Source organism: Aspergillus aculeatinus (genome assembly GCF_003184765.1).
Source record: "Aspergillus aculeatinus CBS 121060 unplaced genomic scaffold BO66scaffold_79, whole genome shotgun sequence".
NCBI classification, from domain to species: Eukaryota; Fungi; Ascomycota; class Eurotiomycetes; order Eurotiales; family Aspergillaceae; genus Aspergillus; species Aspergillus aculeatinus.
Genome location: NW_020291548.1, coordinates 115713 through 136023, shown reverse-complemented (window position 1 = coordinate 136023; position 20311 = coordinate 115713). Strand labels below are relative to the sequence as shown.

The 20311-nt window shown below is 55.1% G+C and overlaps 7 protein-coding genes across 7 annotated transcripts; 6 read left to right on the top strand and 1 right to left on the bottom strand.

The window, feature by feature from the left end:
• Window positions 1–1045: 1045 nt before the first annotated feature.
• BO66DRAFT_336223 (putative pH signal transduction protein PalI) lies at window positions 1046–3156 on the top strand (the record flags this gene model as incomplete). The annotated part of the gene is made up of 3 exons (XM_025644274.1): window positions 1046–1235; window positions 1335–2601; window positions 2670–3156. 3 exons carry the CDS (start codon window positions 1046–1048, stop codon window positions 3154–3156), a joined length of 1944 nt encoding a protein of 647 aa, XP_025498321.1.
• Window positions 3157–4670: 1514 nt separating this feature from the next.
• Window positions 4671–5691, top strand: BO66DRAFT_336143 (YoaK family protein; the record flags this gene model as incomplete). The annotated part of the gene is made up of 2 exons (XM_025644270.1): window positions 4671–4974; window positions 5069–5691. 2 exons carry the CDS (start codon window positions 4671–4673, stop codon window positions 5689–5691), a joined length of 927 nt encoding a protein of 308 aa, XP_025498320.1.
• Window positions 5692–7609: 1918 nt separating this feature from the next.
• BO66DRAFT_396158 (M50 family metallopeptidase) lies at window positions 7610–8931 on the top strand. Its single transcript, XM_025648404.1, has 4 exons — window positions 7610–7749; window positions 7860–8222; window positions 8286–8330; window positions 8408–8931. The coding sequence occupies exons 1-4, from the start codon at window positions 7624–7626 to the stop codon at window positions 8615–8617; spliced, it is 744 nt and encodes a 247-aa protein (XP_025498319.1). The 5' UTR covers window positions 7610–7623; the 3' UTR covers window positions 8618–8931.
• Window positions 8932–9215: 284 nt separating this feature from the next.
• BO66DRAFT_443991 (Zn(II)2Cys6 transcription factor) lies at window positions 9216–11568 on the top strand (the record flags this gene model as incomplete). Its single annotated transcript, XM_025651561.1, has 4 exons — window positions 9216–9604; window positions 9677–9704; window positions 9762–10226; window positions 10336–11568. The coding sequence occupies 4 exons, from the start codon at window positions 9216–9218 to the stop codon at window positions 11566–11568; spliced, it is 2115 nt and encodes a 704-aa protein (XP_025498318.1).
• A 460-nt stretch (window positions 11569–12028) lies between these two features.
• Window positions 12029–13540, top strand: BO66DRAFT_406362 (F-box protein; the record flags this gene model as incomplete). The annotated part of the gene is made up of 3 exons (XM_025649015.1): window positions 12029–12114; window positions 12175–13387; window positions 13514–13540. The coding sequence occupies 3 exons, from the start codon at window positions 12029–12031 to the stop codon at window positions 13538–13540; spliced, it is 1326 nt and encodes a 441-aa protein (XP_025498317.1).
• Window positions 13541–13739: 199 nt separating this feature from the next.
• BO66DRAFT_424160 (t-SNARE syntaxin) lies at window positions 13740–15811 on the bottom strand. Its single transcript, XM_025650156.1, has 4 exons — window positions 15145–15811; window positions 14901–15082; window positions 14275–14850; window positions 13740–14208 (listed from the first exon to the last, which is right to left on the bottom strand). The coding sequence occupies exons 1-4, from the start codon at window positions 15395–15397 to the stop codon at window positions 14173–14175; spliced, it is 1047 nt and encodes a 348-aa protein (XP_025498316.1). The 5' UTR covers window positions 15398–15811; the 3' UTR covers window positions 13740–14172.
• Window positions 15812–16192: 381 nt separating this feature from the next.
• Window positions 16193–19426, top strand: BO66DRAFT_396153 (uncharacterized protein). The gene is made up of 2 exons (XM_025648403.1): window positions 16193–16544; window positions 16622–19426. Exons 1-2 carry the CDS (start codon window positions 16501–16503, stop codon window positions 19272–19274), a joined length of 2697 nt encoding a protein of 898 aa, XP_025498315.1. The 5' UTR covers window positions 16193–16500; the 3' UTR covers window positions 19275–19426.
• The last annotated feature ends 885 nt before the right edge of the window (window positions 19427–20311 follow it).

Below are 20311 nucleotides of genomic sequence, written 5' to 3'. Positions count from 1 at the left end.
GTGGAAAAGGCAGCAAAGTTAGCCAAATCCAGATACAGATCAACGGGCAGGACCACTGGTTCGTCCGCAAAATTTCAAGGAAAAAGCGATTCAAGTAATCATCCCACGAGTGCAGTGGCGATGACAGTGACAGTTATCATGACAGTTGATCATGACAGCGACAGCAACAGCGACAGGGACAGGGAAATGTACTGTGTAGGTAAAGAATGATTACTCGCGTAGTGCAAGTTGGAGAGTGGCGGCGATGACTAAGGAATCCTGCCTCATTGCTCCAATCAGAACCTCATACACCTTGCAATTCCGCCCGGCCGTCCCTGCACTGCGGCGGCGGGCGGGCAGTGTTGAATTCCACCAGTTTCACTCAATCCAGTCCAGTCGGGTCTTTCTACCGGTAGTCAAGTTAACTTGGAGTCTTCCAAGTTGGACTGAGGCAGCATCCTTCCCTCCCTCCTCCCATCTCCCCTTCATTTCACCCTCTCTCTCTCTCAGGCTGTCCTCCAACTCCTTCCTACCCTGACCCTCTAACTCCAGTCATTCTTTCAATTCCCACCTCTACAATATTCGCCCCTTCACCGGTCTTCTTCTTCCTCCTCGTCCTCTTCATCCTTCCACGCCCCCTCATATTCCCTCTCCGCATTATCTCCCATTAAACTTTTCTTTACTCTTCTTCTTTTCACCTTTTCTTTTTCTAGATTCAGTTAGTCAGTTACTTACCTAGTTAGATCATACCTTATCTACTCCGAGTAGGGCGGATTGGTTCACCTTCCTCCAATCTCCGAATCCACCCTTCTTTGTCACCACTTCTGTCGCGGATTCCTCAGGCTTCCCGCCTCCCCTACTCTCTCCATGTCTCAGGAGTTGGGTAATCATTAAGTCCTTGCAGAGTTGCACTGGATGTTACAAAACATCTTCTGAGCCTCCCTGGTGATCACCTCTAATCAATTGTGGTCAATTCCTGCCATTCGGTTTGCATCACGCCAGCCACTTCTGGTTCTCCGCTCGCCTCTCGACCGCGGCGACTGTGTCGCTCCGTTCTCGAGTCGCCATGCTTCTCAAACCCGCTACACCGCTTACTATCCTCCTACTGATCGCATTTGTTCTTCTCCTAATCTCCGTCATCTCGACTCCGATTGTCAAAAGCATACCATTAGCGACTTTCGAGAATGTCGATTATGGTGTCTTCGGTTACTGCAAAGGTGACCAGTGTACCAGCATTCATGTTGGCTATGCCGACGGTTCGTTGCCTTCTCTCTTCTGCCCGGCGCATTCTTGCCCTTCCTCTCAGAGGGTCTCCAGATGGGGTTACTGATGGAAACTCACTACTGGTGTGACAGATAACATTATTACGACCAACACCAGCAGCAGCGAGTTCAATATCCCGCCCAGTACTCGGAAGTCGCTTTCAGCCATCTTGATTGTCCATCCCATCGCAGCCTTTCTTACTCTCATTTGTCTGTGCCTGGCGGCAGCAGCGCACTTTCATGCCCCGTCGCATTCGCCACGATATCTCCTGGCACTGCTAATTCTACTTCTCCCCACACTGCTCGTGTCGCTCTTGGCTTTCCTCGTCGACATCTTGCTGTTCGTTCCGCATCTCAAATGGGGAGGATGGATTGTGCTCGTGGCCACCATTCTGCTTGTGACTTGCGGTGTGGTCACATGTGCCATGCGCCGGACACTTGTCAGCCGCAAGGCGAGGAAGAGGCGCATCGCAGAAAATGCTGAAATGAGTGGGGAGAATTTTTACAATCGTCAGAACGCCGCGGCAGCAGCAGGAGGCTTGGGCCAGCCGGAGAGCTTCAATGCCGATGTCAAGGAGCCGGTTGTTACTGGTTCGCCTCCTACCTCTGATGTCGGACCCACATTCACTACATTCCGTACAACAACCCATGACAGCGACGATGACCGCACTCCTTTGAACGCTCGGAATCCCTCTAGCGATGCTGCACTGCCCGCTGGTCCATATGCCAATATGCGCGGTGATGTAATGGCTTACAATGCCCCACCGGATCATATCGAAAGCGCTCCTCCTTCTGTCCAAGGACCCGGGCCGCGGATGCGCCCCGGACCCCCCGATGCTCGACTCCGCAATCAGTATTCTGACGGCAGTATGGGTTCGCGACGAGGTCCCCCTCCTCCAGGATCTGCCCCGCGTGGACGTGGCGGATATGGCCCGCGAGGAGGATACGGCCGAGGGGGTTATTACGGGCCAGGACCACGAGGACCTCCACCGGGCGGGCCGATGAGAGGCGGACATCCAGGAGCGATGGGTCGAGGTTATCGAGGACCCCCTCAGCCTGGTAGTTATGGTCCCTCGCCAGGGCCTCGGCCGACACCCCCTCCTGAGACTGAATACGATTACCGCGGCCCAGCACCCTCTGCGGGTGTTCATCGACAGCCATCTCCGAGTCCGATTGGGATGGCCGTATCTGCGGATTATGAGGCGGCTGGACAAGCTATTGAGATGCAGCCGCAGCCAAAACGCCTAGGCTCTGCTGATCCTGTGTCGCATGGGGTGACGTCCGATTCCCAGCCGCATGCAGTGTCAGCCGACGGATATCCTGAGCCCATAAGCCCTACAAACCTTTATAGCCGGACACCGTAAGTTATTCCTCTGCTCGGAGGCACAGATCGTTCATGTGTGATTGTATGTTCTAACAACCAAACAGTTCGCATAATCACCCGCGTGCTGGCTGGGCGCAAGCAGATGGCCCCGCCCACCACGCACCCTCGCCGGCGCATGGCTACGGCTCCGCGCGGCAACACGCACGTTCGCCTTCAACCGACTATTTTGAAGATGTGGATCCTCGATTTGTGAACCCCAACGAGTCGGCAGCAGCTAACCCACCACGGTTACCTCCTGCCCTCACACCTGGTGCCATTGGTGAGCGGAAACCGACGGATGATTCGGCTGAGGCCCCTCACTCACCCACTACTAGTGAAGTAAGCCACTTCACTTCCATTTCCCAACGGCCTATCAACCCTCGCTGGCTCCCACCGCCTGTTCCGGCTCAACAGAAGCATGATGTGCTGCTGGAGAACAATCCGGATTTTGACCTCCAGGCGGGTGCCGGGCGAGGAGGGCTTGCCGGAGTAGGAAGTCGGATGCCGCCCCTGTCAATACCTCGAGACGCCTCAAGATACCCCCTTCCATGAACATAATCTTTAATCCGCGTTACACCATTGCCTCACTCTTTGCGATTGTCCGAATACGGGTCTTCCGGGGACTTACGATGCCTGTCGCTGGACGGGAATTTTTTCTGAGACTGATGAACCCTTGTGTCATGTTCGCGCAGCATGGCATTTGCATATAAGCGCACTGCGTCTGTAGCTATGATAACTACCATTTGGCATCGAAAAAAAAACAACTGATGTACATTCACCAAAGGACGCTTGATATCGTACGGGCTGCTGTTAGTTTATGATTGTTATGTTAGTCTCATAGGCATGATTACTATGTTATGTTTCCATTATTCCGTTATGGTTTGCGACCCACCATACTTGATGAGGGTTGGAGGGATCATTTCACCCATAACTTTCATAACTTGATTCTTCGGGCACTACGTAAATAGCGGGGATGTTGACGGGGGGTTGTCCCGTGTGATGTCTGTCTCAACTTAATCTTGTCCGTGACATCATGAACGGAGTCATCAACTGGCATTCCAGGCATCTTGGCTACTTTTCTGCCTGAGAGCCTTGGTGCAGATCGTCTAGCGGAAATGAATGCCAAGAATGGATATCAAACTGCCCAGCGTGGCTCAGCACCTGAAGAAGCCAAGCTGCACGGTCATTGGTGGTCGAGCTCATTGCAGATCCAACGACAGGTTTGCGCCAGACTCGCGTTTTATCACCCTATTGCATGAGAGATCCAGGATAATTACGAAAAGAGAAGAAAAAACAAGCAGAAACACAGGGTTTGGAGTACTTGGGAACGAGATTATCGTGAGCCCATCCCGCCACTGTCTCGACTGTCTCGTGACTTGTCCCGATAAAGAACTGCTGACAGGCCAAGTGTCTCGTTTCCGGCATCAAGATGATTGATGTCTGCATCTTTTCGAATGAGAGAAAGGAACGCTTCCGGACAACTCGTATCTGCCAAGATCCCGCTGGCTGTCCCGGTCAGCCTTTGGCAAACTCTCTTGAACTGGATCTTGGCTTATGGTGATCGACATATGTCTAGAGCCTCCCGGGGGCTTGGAGGCCATCAACGGAGCCAAGTTACAAGCCTGTGCCAAGGGTTTGCCAAGCGGCTCCCTCTAGCAGACGATGTGATATGTCCAATATCATGCAGACGGAGACCGAGTTTGCTGTCGCCTGATTGATTTGGACATGGTATATCCATCTCCAAACCCATGTGTCGCGCCAGGATGATGCGGGTATGCGATGGACATTGGGCTGATATCTGAAACCGCTGCTTCGGCGGTGTACCACGACATCCGCGGCTTCTGGTAGGCATGCGTCTCTCCAGACGAAAATATCACGGACACATGGTTGCACTGGCTCTTATCAGTGCCTTGGCGTGGAGGCAGTATGGTGGGGATAGCAAACTTTGTACGAAAGGCGGCTGTATATAGGGATGGCCATGGTTTGGCTCCAAGGATGAAGGCGGCAGCTTCTCAACCATTCTTCTCTTCATCGGCGCTGGTCTTGGGTGCCTGTCTCAGTTCATCATGCATCAATCTCCCGCCGCTGACATTCAGCCCGCTCCGGCAGCTGTCACGGCATATTCCAGACATCTGCAGTTCAGCGAGGACCGAGGTGGCCTTTGGTCCTCAGGCAACAGCACGATTGTCTCCCTTGCTCAATCGAACGACGACGGAGAGACAACCTTCTACGGCAGATTAGCTCGTCATCTCCAGTCCGAGATCGATATTGCTTATGCCGATATACCTTTGATCGTCTGCGGGTTCGTGAGTGGCCTGGTGGACGGACTGTCCTTCAATGCCTGGGGCAGCTTCTCTAGCATGCAAACCGGTATGTATCAACCATGTCCTACTTTGTTCTACATCTCGGATACAGCAATCCCCACGTCACATCTGTCTCAGCCTCCTAACTCCTTGTTGTCCAGGGAACACCGTCTTCATCGCCCTCGGTGCCTCTGGGCAACCGAGATACCCAGCCTACCTTTGGGCCAAGTCCCTCATCGCACTCTGTACCTTCATCGCCAGCAACATCATCTTCATCCAGGCGTCTCGCCTCCTCGGCCCACCCCGCCGTCGCTCCTCCCTCATCCTCTCCTTTGCGGTTCAGTCGATCTGCCTCTTGGTCGCCGCGCTCCTCGTGGAGCTCAGGATTGTCTCGCCCCGCCCCGAAGATCCGCGTGCGCCAATCCAATGGATGCAGATCATCCCCATCTCGCTCCTGGCCTTCCAAGCGGGCGGGCAGGTCTGCGCCTCGCGCATCCTGGAGTTTGACGAGATCCCAACGGTGGTGCTGACCAGCCTGCTGTGTGATCTCCTGGTGGACCCAAACCTGCTCGCCCGGAAGAACCCCAAGCGGGACCGTCGGGTCGGGGCGTTCCTGGCCCTTTTCCTGGGTGCCATGACTGCCGGTGGGCTCTCCAAGGTAGCCAGCCTAGCAAGCAGCCTGTGGTTTGCCTTCGGGTTGAAAGTCATGATCACCGGGGCATGGACGGTGTGGAAGACAGAGGGGAGCGCGAGGGTGGGGAAGGGCGGGGGGAGTCTTGTTTGATTTTGTTGGTTAGAGTTGCTTTTACTCTTTCCCTGCTTTCTTATGTTTTTTTCTTGAGGGGGGTGCTGGCAGGATGTTATGACTTGATGATTTTGCCTTGGATGGCGTTGACGTTACCCTTATGACCTGGTGGGCGAGAATGTTTTGGCTGGATAGGTTGCCGGGGCGGGCGTAGCTTGGTTGGCGCTATGCTATATTGTGATGATTCCCCGGACATGATACCTCGGATCTGATCAGCTCACGTTTGCTTTCCTTCGGCCCTTACCTGGGCTACTCTGTTCTTGGGGATGAGTAATGCCCCTGATTTAGTGAGGATACCACCCAGAATCAAATTTACTATGTTGTTACTATCATCGTCAGCCACCCGGAGTGCTATAAAAGCTACAATCCCATGGAGTATAACTTAATCTCTACTCTGTGGAAGTCGCATATTGAGTATTTTTCTTTGTATATACACCTAGACCCCTTCCCTTTCAGTATCGTTATAGGAGCTTACTTGTCTGTGTGCTAGTACGGCAAGCTAGTTGTGTAATTTTGTTTAAATTAGGCAGCTTGGAAGGCTAAACCAGTATTGTCGCCAGAATTGGGTTATTGCAAATTGGCATGAGTAGCCCACCGTAGCTAGGGGTTGAGCCTGCAAGGTGCAGTAACTAACTTACCTCATAGTTAAATTAAGTAAGCCAGTGAGTGGCTTTATCTCGGTACAGTACCTCTCCTTGGTGGCTCTTCTCTACAATGAATCGCGGTCAACAGTACACGACATTGCTTACTTCCCATTTTCACAGATACTTCAAATACTGTCCCTACTTATCGCCCATCTTCATACAAAACAGGATCAACTTAAACGTCTATCAGCATAGTGACTCCAACTCTCCACGATCGGATCGAAGGGACAGGACTTGCAAGGTAACCTACGCGCGGATCCCGCCCGAGAAAACATACTACCTCCGCTTCTGCCCACCTCACCAATAGATGCATGCCAATGCGACAGTGAACCCCCATAATCTAAAGAAGGCGATGCGCCTACAGCGACTAGCCTATTCTTCCAGGACTAGTAGATACCTAGACTACGTGCTAGATCCTTCCGCCACCGAGACGCAGTTCACCCTGCTGTAGGGCTGAATAGGCCAAAGGACCCACCCACTCTGCCATCGTTGCTCTAGACACCCCCCTCCATCGTTACTTCCTGGCATTCTGGCTCCTGCATGCTGACGACGAGACTGTCCCACCTTGAGCGTGTTATTCGTTTTGCTTAATGGCCGAGATTCGTGTCCGTCTTTCTTTTCAGACGGGTTGCTATGAACTTTACTGTGTAGAGTTGCCAGAGAACATAGAGTTGTGGAGTTCAGACATTAAGCGGCGGGTGGGGTGGATCGATTTAAAGGTTGGGCCTGAAGATTGGGGCAGTAGAACCATCCTTATCATTCAAACGATTGTAGGCCTTGACCATGTCGTTGTAATGGGATTGTGATACGTACAATCGGTATATAAGGAAAATGTTGTCTTTACACACTCGTCTTCTTGAATAAAAGAATATGAATGACATCTGCCGTGCAGAGAATGCAAGCAACAGCTTCTTCTTCTTCCATTGTCCACCGCCACGTAAAAAGCGGAACTAAAAATACTCGTACCCCGTGCCCCAGCCACACGCTAAACCCAGTCGGGTAAAGAATTTACACGGCGGGTAGTAAAAGAACGCGTAGGCAACCAAACCGCTCGCTCATGTGAGGAAAAGAGAGCCCAGACTTTTCAGACAGATAAATACTCATACTTTCTTCGAACGCCTTCTGCGGTGGCTCTCTTGAACACTGCGCGACAAATTATAGCCTACTCCGTTCCTTGTTACTACGCAAGGACAGTCTTCCATCCACCATGGCACCGTCTTACATGCTCCTCGATCAGCGGTCCTATCACTCAGCGGGGCCGCATCTAATGAAGCGCGATCTCAGCGTCACCCACGCCCAGGCAGTGACCCTCGGGGTGATGGGAGCGTACGTTGTTGTCATTGCGTTGCTTTGGAATCTGCCCTATGTTCGCTGGTCGCTTTGGCCGTTCAAGGTGAGGAGAAATTCCACGAACGCCGAACTTAGCTGCAATCCAATCTTGCCTTCCTCGCATCTTTCTGGGGGTTTCTTCTTGCTGACTTGCGACCGAAACCAAAAATCAAGATGCTCGTCATCGCATTCCACGAGTTCGGCCACGCCATCACCGCATGCTGCACCGGTGGCCGCGTCAAAAGCATCTCGCTGGACCCGCACGAGGGCGGCGTCACGCACATGTCGGGCGGAATCAGCGCCGTGACCCTGCCCGCCGGCTATCTGGGCTCGTCGATCATCGGATCGCTGTTGATCTTCGCCGGGTTCGACATCGTCGCCAGCAAGGTCGCCAGCATCGTCTTGGGGGTGTGCTTTCTGCTCACCCTGTGGTGGGCGCGCAAGGATTGGCTCACGATCGTCACGATTCTCCTGGCCGTGGGGCTGCTGGTCGCGTGTTGGTTCATCGCCCATGGCCAGGCTCTGAAATGGGTGGTGGTAGGTCTTTCCCTTAGATTGAGAGGGGGGGGGAATTCGCGGCTGATTGGATCTGCCACGTAGCTCTTCATCGGTGTTATGTCGGCCCTTTATAGTGTCTGGGATATTGTAAGTCTCTTTTGTCCCTGAGTGGTCGTGGGGTATTTGTTTGCCTCGTTCGGTACTGATCATTGTTCTCGGGATAGTGTGACGACTTGATCCTTCGCAAAGTGAATACCTCGGACGCCAGCCAGTTCGCCAAGCGGTATGGTGGCTCTTCGCAGTGCTGGGGGGTGCTCTGGTCCTTCATTTCCCTCGCGTTCATCGCGATCGCCATCGTTGCTGCCATTGCTGCATTCCGAGAGTCGTTCAGTCAGCAGGAGAAGGACTCTCAGCACTTTATCCCGACACGGTGAACGGGACCTGTATTCGTGTTGCGGATGCAGCCGTGATGACTTATGAATATTTGTCTGTATTGGATACCCCACCTGAAAGGAACGCAGGCTGTCGTTGTGCATGGGTTTGTTGTGTTTATCGTTTGTTAGCGCCTATCTTTGGATCTGCTGGGCAGACGAGATGGAAGTAGTTGCATTTTCAGTCTAAAGCTTGAATCCTGGCGTGTTCTATTCACGGTGTCGACACGCCCTTTTGGGGAAAGGCATCGCAATCTGATGTGTTGCTAGACCTTGATTAGTACCTTCTCATGCAGCGAATAAATAGAATTACTTCGGGAATACCGAAAATCTGTCACAAGCAATCTGGAAGTTGTCGGGTCTTCGAGATTTAGGTTCATCCGCCGGATGGCCCAGGCCTTGTTGATCTGTCGCGCCGGAACCTCCCCCGAAATATATCCGCAAACCCGACCACATCAGTGGCACCAACATCCGCACCTCTCACCATCCCACCCAAACCCTTCCGACCAAAATCGCCCATATAACGTGGCAATTGAGCATCACCCTATCTCATACCCTCCTAAAATGCCCTGATATCGACCAGAATCTATTCTATCCAGCAATGGTAGACTCAGGTACCCCCGAAAAGACCCCGCTAGCTGCCCGGGCCGAGACGTCCAAATTCCCGTCCTGCGTGGTCTGTAACAGGCGCAAAGTCCGATGTGATCGCCAGGACCCTTGCTCCGCGTGCGCGAAGAATGGAACTGAATGCATTTATCGAGCACATCCGCCTCCACGACGGCGCAAGCGGCGCCCCTCGGATGAGGCCCATCGTCCAGCCAGTCCACAGCGCCTCCGACGTTCCAGACAGGACACCGGCTCGTCTGGCCCTAGGGGTGATACACAGGGGCTGCTCTCGCCCATGACCATGTCGAACACGTCTCTTGTGCCCACGGGGAATGATCCGGGTATGTTGATTACAGAAGGGGGGAGGTCGGTCTATGTCGATGGGTAAGTTAAAGTTAGGTCATGTGTAGCAAACACTAGATGCCTCGGGGTGGGATTAGCTGACTGGCCGGCTAGGAATATGTGGTCAAGTATCAGCACAGAGGTATGGAAAGACCCAAAGTTTCTAGATCGATTATTCGTGAATGCTAAATCGTTCTAGCTGCCACCCGCGGAGGACGTGCTACGCGATGCGTCGGTCTACAGTGATTCGGACCAGTCGTTAGAGGGGACAGATGACGAGTCCTCTCTTATTCTCGGTGCACGCACGAAGACGCAGATCACGGACCTACATCCCCAGCCGTTGCACATCTTCAAGCTCTGGCAGGTCTTTCTGGAGAACGTACACCCCTTGATCAAAATCCTGCATAGACCCACAGCTCAGCAGCATATCATCGATGCCATCGGGGATCTGAGCGCAGTCCCGAAAGGGCTTGAAGCACTTCTGTTCTGTATATACTGTATCGCGCTGATCTCGATGGCCCCGCATGACGTCCAGCAGGCTTTCGGAGACAGCAAGACTGTCCTTTTGTCTCGCTTCCGTCGGGGAGCTCGACTTGCTCTCTCGAATGCTGGCATTCTACGCACGTCGGATGTTGTGGTTCTTCAGGCGTTTCTGTTGTATTTGGTACGTGCCCATTTTCTAACATGCATGGAACTATGGGCAGTGCTCGTCTTTCTGCTTTGAAGCGCGTATCTGAAGCCAGGTCGGTCATATGTCTAACCATGGCCTGTAGCTTGCAATGCGAGCATTCTCGGATCCACAGTCAATCTGGTCTCTTTGCGGTGTCGCTATCCGGGTGGCACAGCGTATTGGACTCCATCGAGATGGCTCCCACCATGGCCTTTCTATCTTCGAGACCGAAATGCGTCGACGCCTTTGGCTTCAGCTGAGTATATTAGACGCTACCACGGCACAGCTTACAGGCATTGCTGCACAAACATCTCTGATGGCTGCCGATGTGCAGCGTCCGGCGAATGTCAATGACTGCGATCTAGACCCGCGGATGACGGAAAGGCCTCGTGAACATAGTGGAGCGACCGAAATGATCTTCTGCCTCGCCCGCTGTGAATTTGGCGAGTGGCTTGCTCGATGGTCGGGAAAGTCAGGCCCCCTGCCAACGGGTCAAAGCTTCTTGAGCAATTCGGCAATCTCACTAGCTGAGAAGGATAGGGCGATTGATGCGCTTAGCCAGATCTACGAGACAAAATACCTGAAATACTGCGACACCTCGATCCCGCTGCACCAGATGACTAGCATCGTGATCCATGCGATCACATCTCTGCTCCGTTTCTCTGCACATCACCCTCGCCAACACGCTGAACAGGGAAGTCATAATTCACAGTCCGATCAAGATCGAATCTTCTCAAACTGCGTGCGCATGGCCGAGAACTGTGATCTTGTGCAGACGAGCGATATCACGCAGCGGTATAAGTGGCATGTGGAGAATCACATTCCCTGGACACCGCTGATACACATGCTCTATGAGTTACGGAATCGTGTCGATGGGGAAGAGTCGGACAGGGCATGGTTCCTCATCGACCGGATCTGTAGTCGACATTTTCGCAGGTTGCAGGCGCGACAACAGAGAATAGCTTTCAATGTGGCTTTGCAGAACTTGATCCTAAAGTCTTGGAAGGCACATGCAGCGGAGCGGGCTCGTTGTAGCATGCCTCCTCTTCCATGTCCTGCTATTGTGTCTACAATCTGCGACATGCGGGGCAAGCAGCAATTGGCCGCTAAGGATCTCAGTGCAGAAATCTCTTACGAAGAAGCCCCGATAGGCGTTAGCAGCCGAGATTCGGATCAGCTCGTCGAGGCAGTCTTTCCTAATGGACAGGGACTCGGAACCCTTGATCTGGACCAGGTTAGCGATTTCTGCCCCATGGATTGGACGCAGTGGGATCGGTTGCTTGAGGATTTCCAGCACCAGTACACGAATGATGGCGATCCACACCTGAACGTGTAGGAATGAGGGTTGCCACTGTTTCAGCACGCGAGACATGGTGTCCACTGTGACGATATCGTACCCCACTCGATCGCGTCTCGGGTCGATGGGCTGGCGCGGAGTACACATTGTTGCACTTGTTGTGTTTGAATCATGGATTTGTTGTGAGCCGCCGCAACGCATAATTCGCGGCCGGCCTCATCTCAAATTCAGCACCGACACAACCACATGCAGCAATTTGTATCGTTATCCTTTGGGTCATGGTGACACATTTTGGAGAGAGTGGTGATCCAACGCGAGTCGGGTCCACCAAGCGAAGATCGGACCCATATCTGATTTCATCCGGCTAAGCATTTCCCCAAGAGGCCGATGGAGTAGCTGAATAATCACAATCTCAATCCTGCCTTTCAAAATGAGCGCCAAGCGGACTTCTTGAACATCATTGAAGTCCAAGTCTCGGTGGTCTTGACCCCTATTAACAATGAGCCATTTCCTTGAACACCTGCGCCAAGTCGTGCGGCAAGCCAGACGGCATCCGTCGTCTCAGCGGCCCAGAAAGTCTCCCATGTAAATCGCAGACCCATATGTCAACAAACCACTTGTGACACCCGCTGACGCAAAACATAGAATCTCAAAGCCTGCGAGAAACACTCGCACTGCCTGGGAGAAGCTTCCCGTGGATGTTCTAGTGAAGATCCTGGTACAATGCGAATTGGAAGAGATCCATTCCTTCTCGGCTACATGCCGCCTCTTACACCAGCGGGTCTATCACAATGAGGCTACTATCGCCAAAGCTTATCTCCAACATCGGCGGCGAGAGGATCAATACCACCTTCAAAAGTGCCAGGAACCCAACGTCGCCATCGGCGACGACCTCACTTTCGTATCTGATCTCTTCCCGCCCCCGCCTCCCCACTACACCCCGAGCGGCACGCTGGAAGAATCGCCCGACTACTCGTTCGGCTACCTGACCGATCTCACGCGATGCTGGCGGACCTGCGTGCGGCTGTCCTTCTACCTGGCCGAATACCTGGTGCAGCATTACCTTGAGACCGATCCCACGGCGCGGGAGCTATGGGCCTCCTCCAAGACGGAGAAGGAGTTCGTCTACAGCAAGGGCGTCGGCGCACTGCAAGCCCGCCTGCTCCCATCGATGTATGCCCTCACTACCCCGGGTTTCATCGAGGTCAAGGCTAATCCGCCGCATCCCAGAACCTACCTCGTCTACTTCCTGGAATCCTGCGCCGACACCACCAGCCCAACCCACTCCCTGGACTGCCAGGAACGCATCCTCCAGGAACCCCCCTTCACCGACCCCGACGTCCTGCTCGCCACCCACCACACCATGCACACCCTCATCCACACCGTGCGCCACCTCATGGCCCCGGACATCCCCTACACCTCCTCCCAGACATGGGTCAGTCTGCTGCTCACCACCTCCACCCTCGAACGCATCGTCGATCTCTTCGTCGCCGTTGCGGCCGACGATTCCAGCCCACAGCAGCCAGGCCCCCGAAAGAAAACCGAGAAGCATGACCACCAGCGCCAGCACCATCACAGCCACAACCCTAACAACAACCACAACGACCATCCACCTACCCAAACACAATCACACCCCCACCACTCCGAACCCCACACCCACTGGTCCCACCGCATGGACTTCCTATGGCACATGCGCCGCGATTACGGGGACTACCTAGCGGCGCTGGTGGGCGACGACCAAACCGACCCCCCCGACACCGGCCATTCGGGCATGGTGCCCCGGCTGCAGGAGATCTGGTTCGCCGCGGCGGAGCGGGCAATCCGCGAACGGGGGCTGGGGGCGCATGCGCCCGAGGTGGTAAGGGTACTGCATGGTGGGGGACCGCGGTTAGGGTGTGCGGTTTGTTTGTAGGTTGGTTGGTTCGGCTTGTTGCGGGGAGGGGGGGTGGGGGGGTTTTTATATTTATAGACCTATAGCCTATAGCCTGTGATATGGCTGGGATATGGGTGAGCTGTACAAACGGTATATACTCCCTCTTGTACTATGTATACTTATTCTCGATACTCTTACTCGTGCCTCAAGCGAGGCCGCATCGCTCATAAAGAATCTACTACTGTTCCACTTCATCAATCATCAAACGGGAAATATTGAATGGCGGGGGTGTTAGAGGTCAGGTATTGATTCTATTTTACTCAACAGACAACAACAACGACGACACTCGTGAGCCCATTATGCACATGAAGTCATGCTTGCGTTTCAACTGTCAAGCACGACGGGAAGGAGGGATTTGGGGGGATGGCGTTGGCGGTGGTAGTAGTGACATGGGCACTCGGCAGAGAGATGAAAAGGGTTTCACATGGAAGATCTAGCCATGGCCAAAATGGTTGGGTCGAATTGGAAAGAAGCAAGAATGAAGAAGGGCGGGCAAAGCCTGCCCCCTGCGTGAGGTAGGTCATGCACACACATACACTCACTCACACACACATATCACAAAGGAAAGGGTGTAGCGGTGTATTAGAAAAAAAAAAAAAGGAGGGCTACATGATTTCGTTCAGGCGCAGCAAGATACGAACATGGACCTGGTATTAATACATTATGTTGAGGGGGAGGGGTTTGTGTTTGAGGGAGAGGGAAGGGTGTCTTTATCCTGATATTAACACCCAGAGGAGGAAGAAGATCTGGTTCATGGGTTAGCTGAGTGGATTTCGCTGCAAGGTTATAGCAAAGGGCGGAGGGCTACATACCATTAAAATGCCAAACATCTTGGCGATCAGCCAGCGGTTGCCCGACACCCGGGTCCAGTACTTCATCAGCTCGCGCTGCGCGCCCTGCACGTTGTCCACCACGTCCTCCGTGTTGGCGTCGATGCGCTGGATCATCTCCGACTGCTCGCTGACCATCTGGGCCAGCTGCCCGAAGATCCCGCCCAGCTCGCTGATGGTGCGCTCGATCGCCTCGATCGCCTCGCCGCGGCCCTGGATGTAGGCGTTGTTCGTCTGCGCCTCCTCCATCACGAGGAGCTGCTGGTCCGAGTGGATCGACGGCCGGCCCAGCGGCGACGGGTTCGTGGGTTCCAGAGTCAAAAGGTCCGCGCCGCCGCCGCCGCCGCCGCCGGGCTGGGGCGTCCGCCGGCCGGAGGGGTTGTAGAGCGGGGAGTCGGAGCGCTGGGGGTCGAGGGCCGTGTGGGACTTCTGCGAGACGGAGGAGACGAAGTTCTCGGTGCGCGAGCGCGACGCTTGGATGTTCTTCGTGCGCACTTCGAGGACGTCCTTGAAGTTGGCGCCCACGTCGGCCAGTTTGCCTTGGAGCATCACGACCACCTGCGTTGATCGTTAGCCTCGTGTATTTTGTCATTTTTTATGGGACCTACATTATCATTATGCTCGCCTTCCTGGTCCGCTTTGGACCGAGTGTTCTTCGGATGTTGGGAGAGGGTGAGCGCTTGCAACGAGGCGATCTGTTGGTTCAGGGAAGCGAGATCTTGCTTGATGACATAGGTCAACTCGGAGATTTCGACCGGTCTGTCGTCGAAGAGTGTCTTGCGTTTGGCCACTAAACACCCCAAAATTCTCCCAGTCAGCCTTTGCAAGGTTTCGGGGAGGTGGCCGACTCACACTCAGCCAGCCGCTGCAACTTGGCGGTCGTCGCCGTGATCCCGCGTCCGATCTCCACGGCTCTCCGCGCAAACTCCGACCGTCGCTTCCCCGGGTGTTGTGCATCGGCGGACCCATTGGCTTGTCGGCGCTGCGCATCGGACAGGAGGGCCTGGCGCTGAGGGCCGACTTTGCTGGAGGCTAGGCGTTTCTGGGCCTGGCCGAGAATGGCGTGGAACTCGCCCGTGCGATCCTGGATGGACGGGCCGGCCATTGTGCGTGTGAGGGTCGTTGGTAGGGTGGTGGTGGTGGATGGGGAGGTCGATTGAGCAAAGGTGCGATGGACGTGAGCAGTAAGCGAGGCACAATCACTATACTCCGAGGATAGTCGAAGGGATGCCAATCGCCGAATCTAGAACCAACGGTCGGGTGCGGTGCGATGGGGAGGGGATTGATTATACGGCACGGAGTCCGGACTAATCGATAAGGAGGCAGGCGACTGGAGACGTGTCCGTTCGTTTTCGTCGGGGCGGAGACGGAGGTCGACTTAGGGAGAGATAGTGGAGAGCACGTTACTTGGGTTGGGAAGGGGAAGAGAGGAAAGGAGAAGCGGAGAGTCAATGTGTTGACGGGGAAGAGAGGCGGAGATTACAACGAGATAGTCATGATGAACGAGAGGAATGGGGGAGGAAGTGGAAGTGGAAGTGGAAGTGGAGGACGGGGCGAAAGCGGCAATGCAGCAAATTCACCAACTGGTTTAGTTACGAGTTACTAGTTACTAGTTAGGACTAGTGACCAGCCCAGCCACGTGCACACACCAGCCACCCCACACTGACACTAGCCACCAAGCTCCACACCAGCCACAGCTGATCCCTTTTGGGACGGTAGGCGGCCATCAAACCAGCCAATGACCGTTCAGGTTGGGTGGAATCAGGGGCAGATTGAAGCTGAGATCATATACCCGATCCCATTCAATTCAATTCAATTCAATTCAATCCAACCACCTCAAAGAACGTTATCGCAGCTCATTTATCGTGGTGGGATCCCACTTTCAAGAGCTCTTTATCCCACTTGTTTTAAAAATAACGGCTTCAGCCCATCTCGACGTCACTTTTCTTTCCGTGCACCGCCCCGTCTCTTGGCGCACTGCCCCCATTCCTCCTCCTCCTCCTCCTCCTCCTCCTCCTCCTCCCACGTCATCTACACCCGCCCAACACCTTGCGCTCACCGCGCCTTTGACTGGGGTCACTCGTTTCAATTCTGACATTCACTCTTGGCACTGGACATGCCAATCATCCATTTTAAACACCACCTGCACTGTTGAAATCAGCTCTCGATCCAGCCTTGCTGATCAGGGTAGTTAGTCGTGTGAGAACAATGGCCCGTCCATTTCAGCCCTATGAGCCCGAGCTACAGAAGCTGTGAGTCCATGCAGCCACCCCTTTCGCCCACCACTGGACTGGACTGTACTAATATATCCCGACGCCTCGGTCTGCAGCTCCTCCAACACAGAAAGTCCTATGTCGCCAGTCCCGCGCGGAGAAACACCTGTATCTTTCAAGCCTAATGTCAACCGAGCAAAGACAAAACGCTGGGTAGAAGCGAAGAAGTACTCGTACGATGGAAATGACTGGGGCGACGATGAGTACGGCGAGTATGATGACGACGAGCCTCCACCGGTTCCGCAACACAACCTGAATCAAAGCACCGGGGATCTTCCGAGCATGTTCACGAGGGACGTCTCCCGACCGCCACTCCCTTCGATGGATCGATCTCGATCGATGGACCAAGTCGCGACTCTTGGAGGAGATTCGGTTCGCGCACAGCCTGCAGGCCCGGTCGAGCCTGCTACACGCACCGTCCCAATCGTTCGCCCGGTCGATATATACAAGCGGATGAGATCAGAAGGCGCGGTGCCGCAGGATCGCAGCGGCGCTCAGTCAAGCGCAGGTCCTTCCAATGCGGCAGCGACAGCGACAGCAACTATTCCAGGCCTGACGTCTGCTGAACTCCACTTCCCATCGAGCAACGAAGCACCGGCCGTGACAGGTGACTACAAGCCTTTCCGACCGCAAGGCGCTGTTGACGGCGGGCAGGATGCGCAAGCGCTTCAACTCTCTCACCCAGCCGAGGCAGCAGGAGGTAGCGCACCAACAATTCAGCTTCCAGATGTGGAACGTCTTTCAAGCTTCGCCCCGGACTTCTCGGGCGACTCGTATTTCTCTGCTTCTGAAGCCCAAGGGCCAGAACCTGAGCAACACCAACTGCAGCACAATCCGTCCATGGGATTCCGTTCTGTGGTTCATCAAGCCTTCGATGTACCTGACACTCCCAGTACGACGGTCGACAGTGTTGCACGGTCGAACAGCGATAGTACCTCGGTGATCAGTCCCATCATACCGCAGCGAAGCCAGAGCGATATCAAAACACCCACGATTCTGGAGGAGCCGGGCGAGAGAACACCCCCGCCCAAGGATGCGAGTGACACCCTAGTCTTCAAACCGGGTCATCGTCGAGATATTAGCCTGCCCAGTCCGAACAACAGCCCCTCGAGGACCCCTAGGATCACCAATGTTCAAAGCGCCCATCCGTCCGCAGCAGGCGAGATGTCTGTGGAGACACCTGTCGCGTCTTCCTTTGATTCACGGTCAGGCGAACAAACGCCGCAGGAAGCTCTTGTGCACGACGCAGCATCCGGTCCCGATCACCCTGCTCCTCTGAGCATCGGGTCCCACCCTGTGACGTCGGCACCTACACTCACGCATGATGGGGTGCCTATCATTATACCCTCCATGAGCACCGACAATTCGCCCCAAGACACGGAGAGTGACCGCCTGCGAAAGGAGATTATGCGGACATTGAGTCGCGAGACCACGCCCTCAAAGGAGCAAGAGGAAGAGGAGCCCGCAAGTCGGCCAGAGGCTGAACGCCAGGACAGCCTCATACCTAGCGAATACGAGAGGTATTGGAGCGCTGCAGAGTCTACTACAAGCCCTGTAGCCCTTGACCAGGCCACTCCAGATTACGTCGCTTCTCCGGTTGCTCTGCAGGGATCAACCATTCAGGACTTGCCTCCTGCTGCCTCCGAGCCAATCACATCCCCTGCAACGGAGTCTTCCAAGCCAAAATTAGCACGACGTTTCTCGTGGGAGTCTTCTTCCTCCTCCGAGGAGCCTGCACCGGCAGCAGGTGTGCAGTCACCTCCTGCTCCCATGCCGGGACAGTTTCCTGTCTCCCGTGAGACCCCAGTTCAACCATCTCCGGCGCCTGAAATGACGAGTCCCACCGCGGCGGAAGCTATACCGGCGGAAGCCATACCAGCCCAGACCGTTACTTCCGAGGAGGAGCCCCTCAACAAAACCCCCGAGGAGAGCGACAGCTCGGTCGGGCCTGAAACCGAAAAGCCCAAACTAACCATCCTGCCCCCGGTCCCCGACGATCGGAGTACCATCTCCGACGGACAACTGCCCGAAGTCTACCACGCGGAAGCCATCCCGAACAGCTATGCCGACACTACCCAAGACAACAACGCACCAGCATTTTCCGGAGAATACAACCAACACCAGCAAATCCCGCGATGGACACCGACGGCCCCGGCCTCAGTCGAACCGACCCTCCTCGGCTTCCGCGAGATCTTGGCGATGAAGACCCCCGAGGACCGGGTGCAGGCCTTCAACGACACGCGCGCCAAATTCGCCACCATCGACACGGGCCTCGCCCACTGGATCCAGGTCACCGTGCACTCGCACCCGGAGCACGCGGACGTCGTCGACAAGAGCGCCAAGCTGGCCACCGGCGCCGTGCCGCCCCAGCTAGGGGCCGGCGCCGGCGCCGGCGTCACCCGCAAGAAATTCCCCAAGCTCTCGTCGCTCGGCAATTTCGGGTCCTCCTCGCAGCTCGACGTGTCCGCCGGCGGCGGTGCGCCCTCGGGATCCGGAATAAGTGCCGGCGGCCACGCGCGCCGCCCGTCCGCCCCGCTAGGCGCCATGATGAATAAACAGCAGGTCGAGCAACGGGGCAAGGAGCTGCTGCACTCGGCCGGGGTGCTAGGCGGGCGGGCAGGCGAAGCGGCCAAGGGACTGTTCGCGCGAGGCCGGAGTAAGCTGAAGGGAGGCGGGATCGGGGGTCATTCCGAGAAGGTAGATTCTTAATTTTTCTTTCTGTTTCATTCTGGGTAGCGAGTATGTGTGTGTCTGTCTGTGTGTGTGTGTGTGTACATTCTCTGTGTGTGTGACTATGCTTATGCCTATGTTTATGCCTATTGATACCATGCCGTATAATTGAATCATATTTGTCTCTTGTCTCGATGCTTGAATCAAACAAACCCAAAAGAAAATCACAACAACAAATACTCGCTAGCCCCAGCCCCAGCCCCAGCCCCAGCCCCAGTCCGCATTGTTCTTAGTTCTTCCGTTTCACTCACCCCTGTCCATTCATTGTTGCGTGCACTTCGATCTAATCATGTTGGCGCGTGGCTGTGAGGAAATCTAGGGCTTCCAAGCATTCCGGGGCTACCGCAGCCCTCTCCCGCTCACCGAGCTGGAGCAGAACGCCGCAGCTTTGGACTTGATGACGACGACGACGACCGCCACCACGACCACCACCACGCCGGGGACAAACCGCAAGCGCCATACCGTGCATTTCGGAAGTTTGCCGCCGGCGCCGAAGCCAGCGTACCCGTACCCAGGGATACGGATCCAGCGTAAATGGCGGGTCAAGCGGAAGGAGATGCCGGGGGAGGGGGCGGGTCGTCGTGGTGGTGCTGCTGCTGCAGGGGTGGATGGAAGCGAGGCCGAAGCGATGGCCCACCCCGGGGTTTCCTCGCCACGACTAGCTGGTGATGATGATACTCAGGCTGCGAGTAAGATCCAGTTCACGATTAATGGCGCCCCGATGGGTAGTTCTCCGGCTGCTGGGGCCGGGGACAGGCGGCACACTGCTGGGATCGAGGCGGAGAGCACGATAGCATCTGGCGGTGCGAGGGAGGACACTGAAAACACCACGCTGGAGGAGATGTTTCGGTCGTGGACCACGACGACAACGGGGATGGTCTCGTTTCCACGGTTTGGGGAATATGGACACGGACACGAGGATAACCGGGGGTCGGTCTCGTCGTTGGGTGTGGCGCTGGATGAGGCGGCTGCGCCGCGGAACGGTGGGTGGTCCGGTATTGCCGGGTTGTAGGTGG

Excerpts from the sequence above, each read along its gene's own strand:
- BO66DRAFT_396158 (XM_025648404.1), top strand. The coding sequence starts at position 7,624 with ATGAAGCGCGATCTCAGCGTCACCCACGCCCAGGCAGTGACCCTCGGG. Across the intron at positions 8,223-8,285 it reads AGGCTCTGAAATGGGTGGTG|CTCTTCATCGGTGTTATGTC; the intron begins GTAGGTCTTTCC and ends TCTGCCACGTAG. Across the intron at positions 8,331-8,407 it reads TTTATAGTGTCTGGGATATT|TGTGACGACTTGATCCTTCG; the intron begins GTAAGTCTCTTT and ends TTCTCGGGATAG.
- BO66DRAFT_424160 (XM_025650156.1), bottom strand. The coding sequence starts at position 15,397 with ATGGCCGGCCCGTCCATCCAGGATCGCACGGGCGAGTTCCACGCCATT. Across the intron at positions 15,083-15,144 it reads GTTGCAGCGGCTGGCTGAGT|TGGCCAAACGCAAGACACTC; the intron begins GTGAGTCGGCCA and ends TGGGGTGTTTAG. Across the intron at positions 14,209-14,274 it reads AGATGTTTGGCATTTTAATG|ATCTTCTTCCTCCTCTGGGT; the intron begins GTATGTAGCCCT and ends CCCATGAACCAG.
- BO66DRAFT_396153 (XM_025648403.1), top strand. The coding sequence starts at position 16,501 with ATGGCCCGTCCATTTCAGCCCTATGAGCCCGAGCTACAGAAGCT. Across the intron at positions 16,545-16,621 it reads GAGCCCGAGCTACAGAAGCT|CTCCTCCAACACAGAAAGTC; the intron begins GTGAGTCCATGC and ends CTCGGTCTGCAG.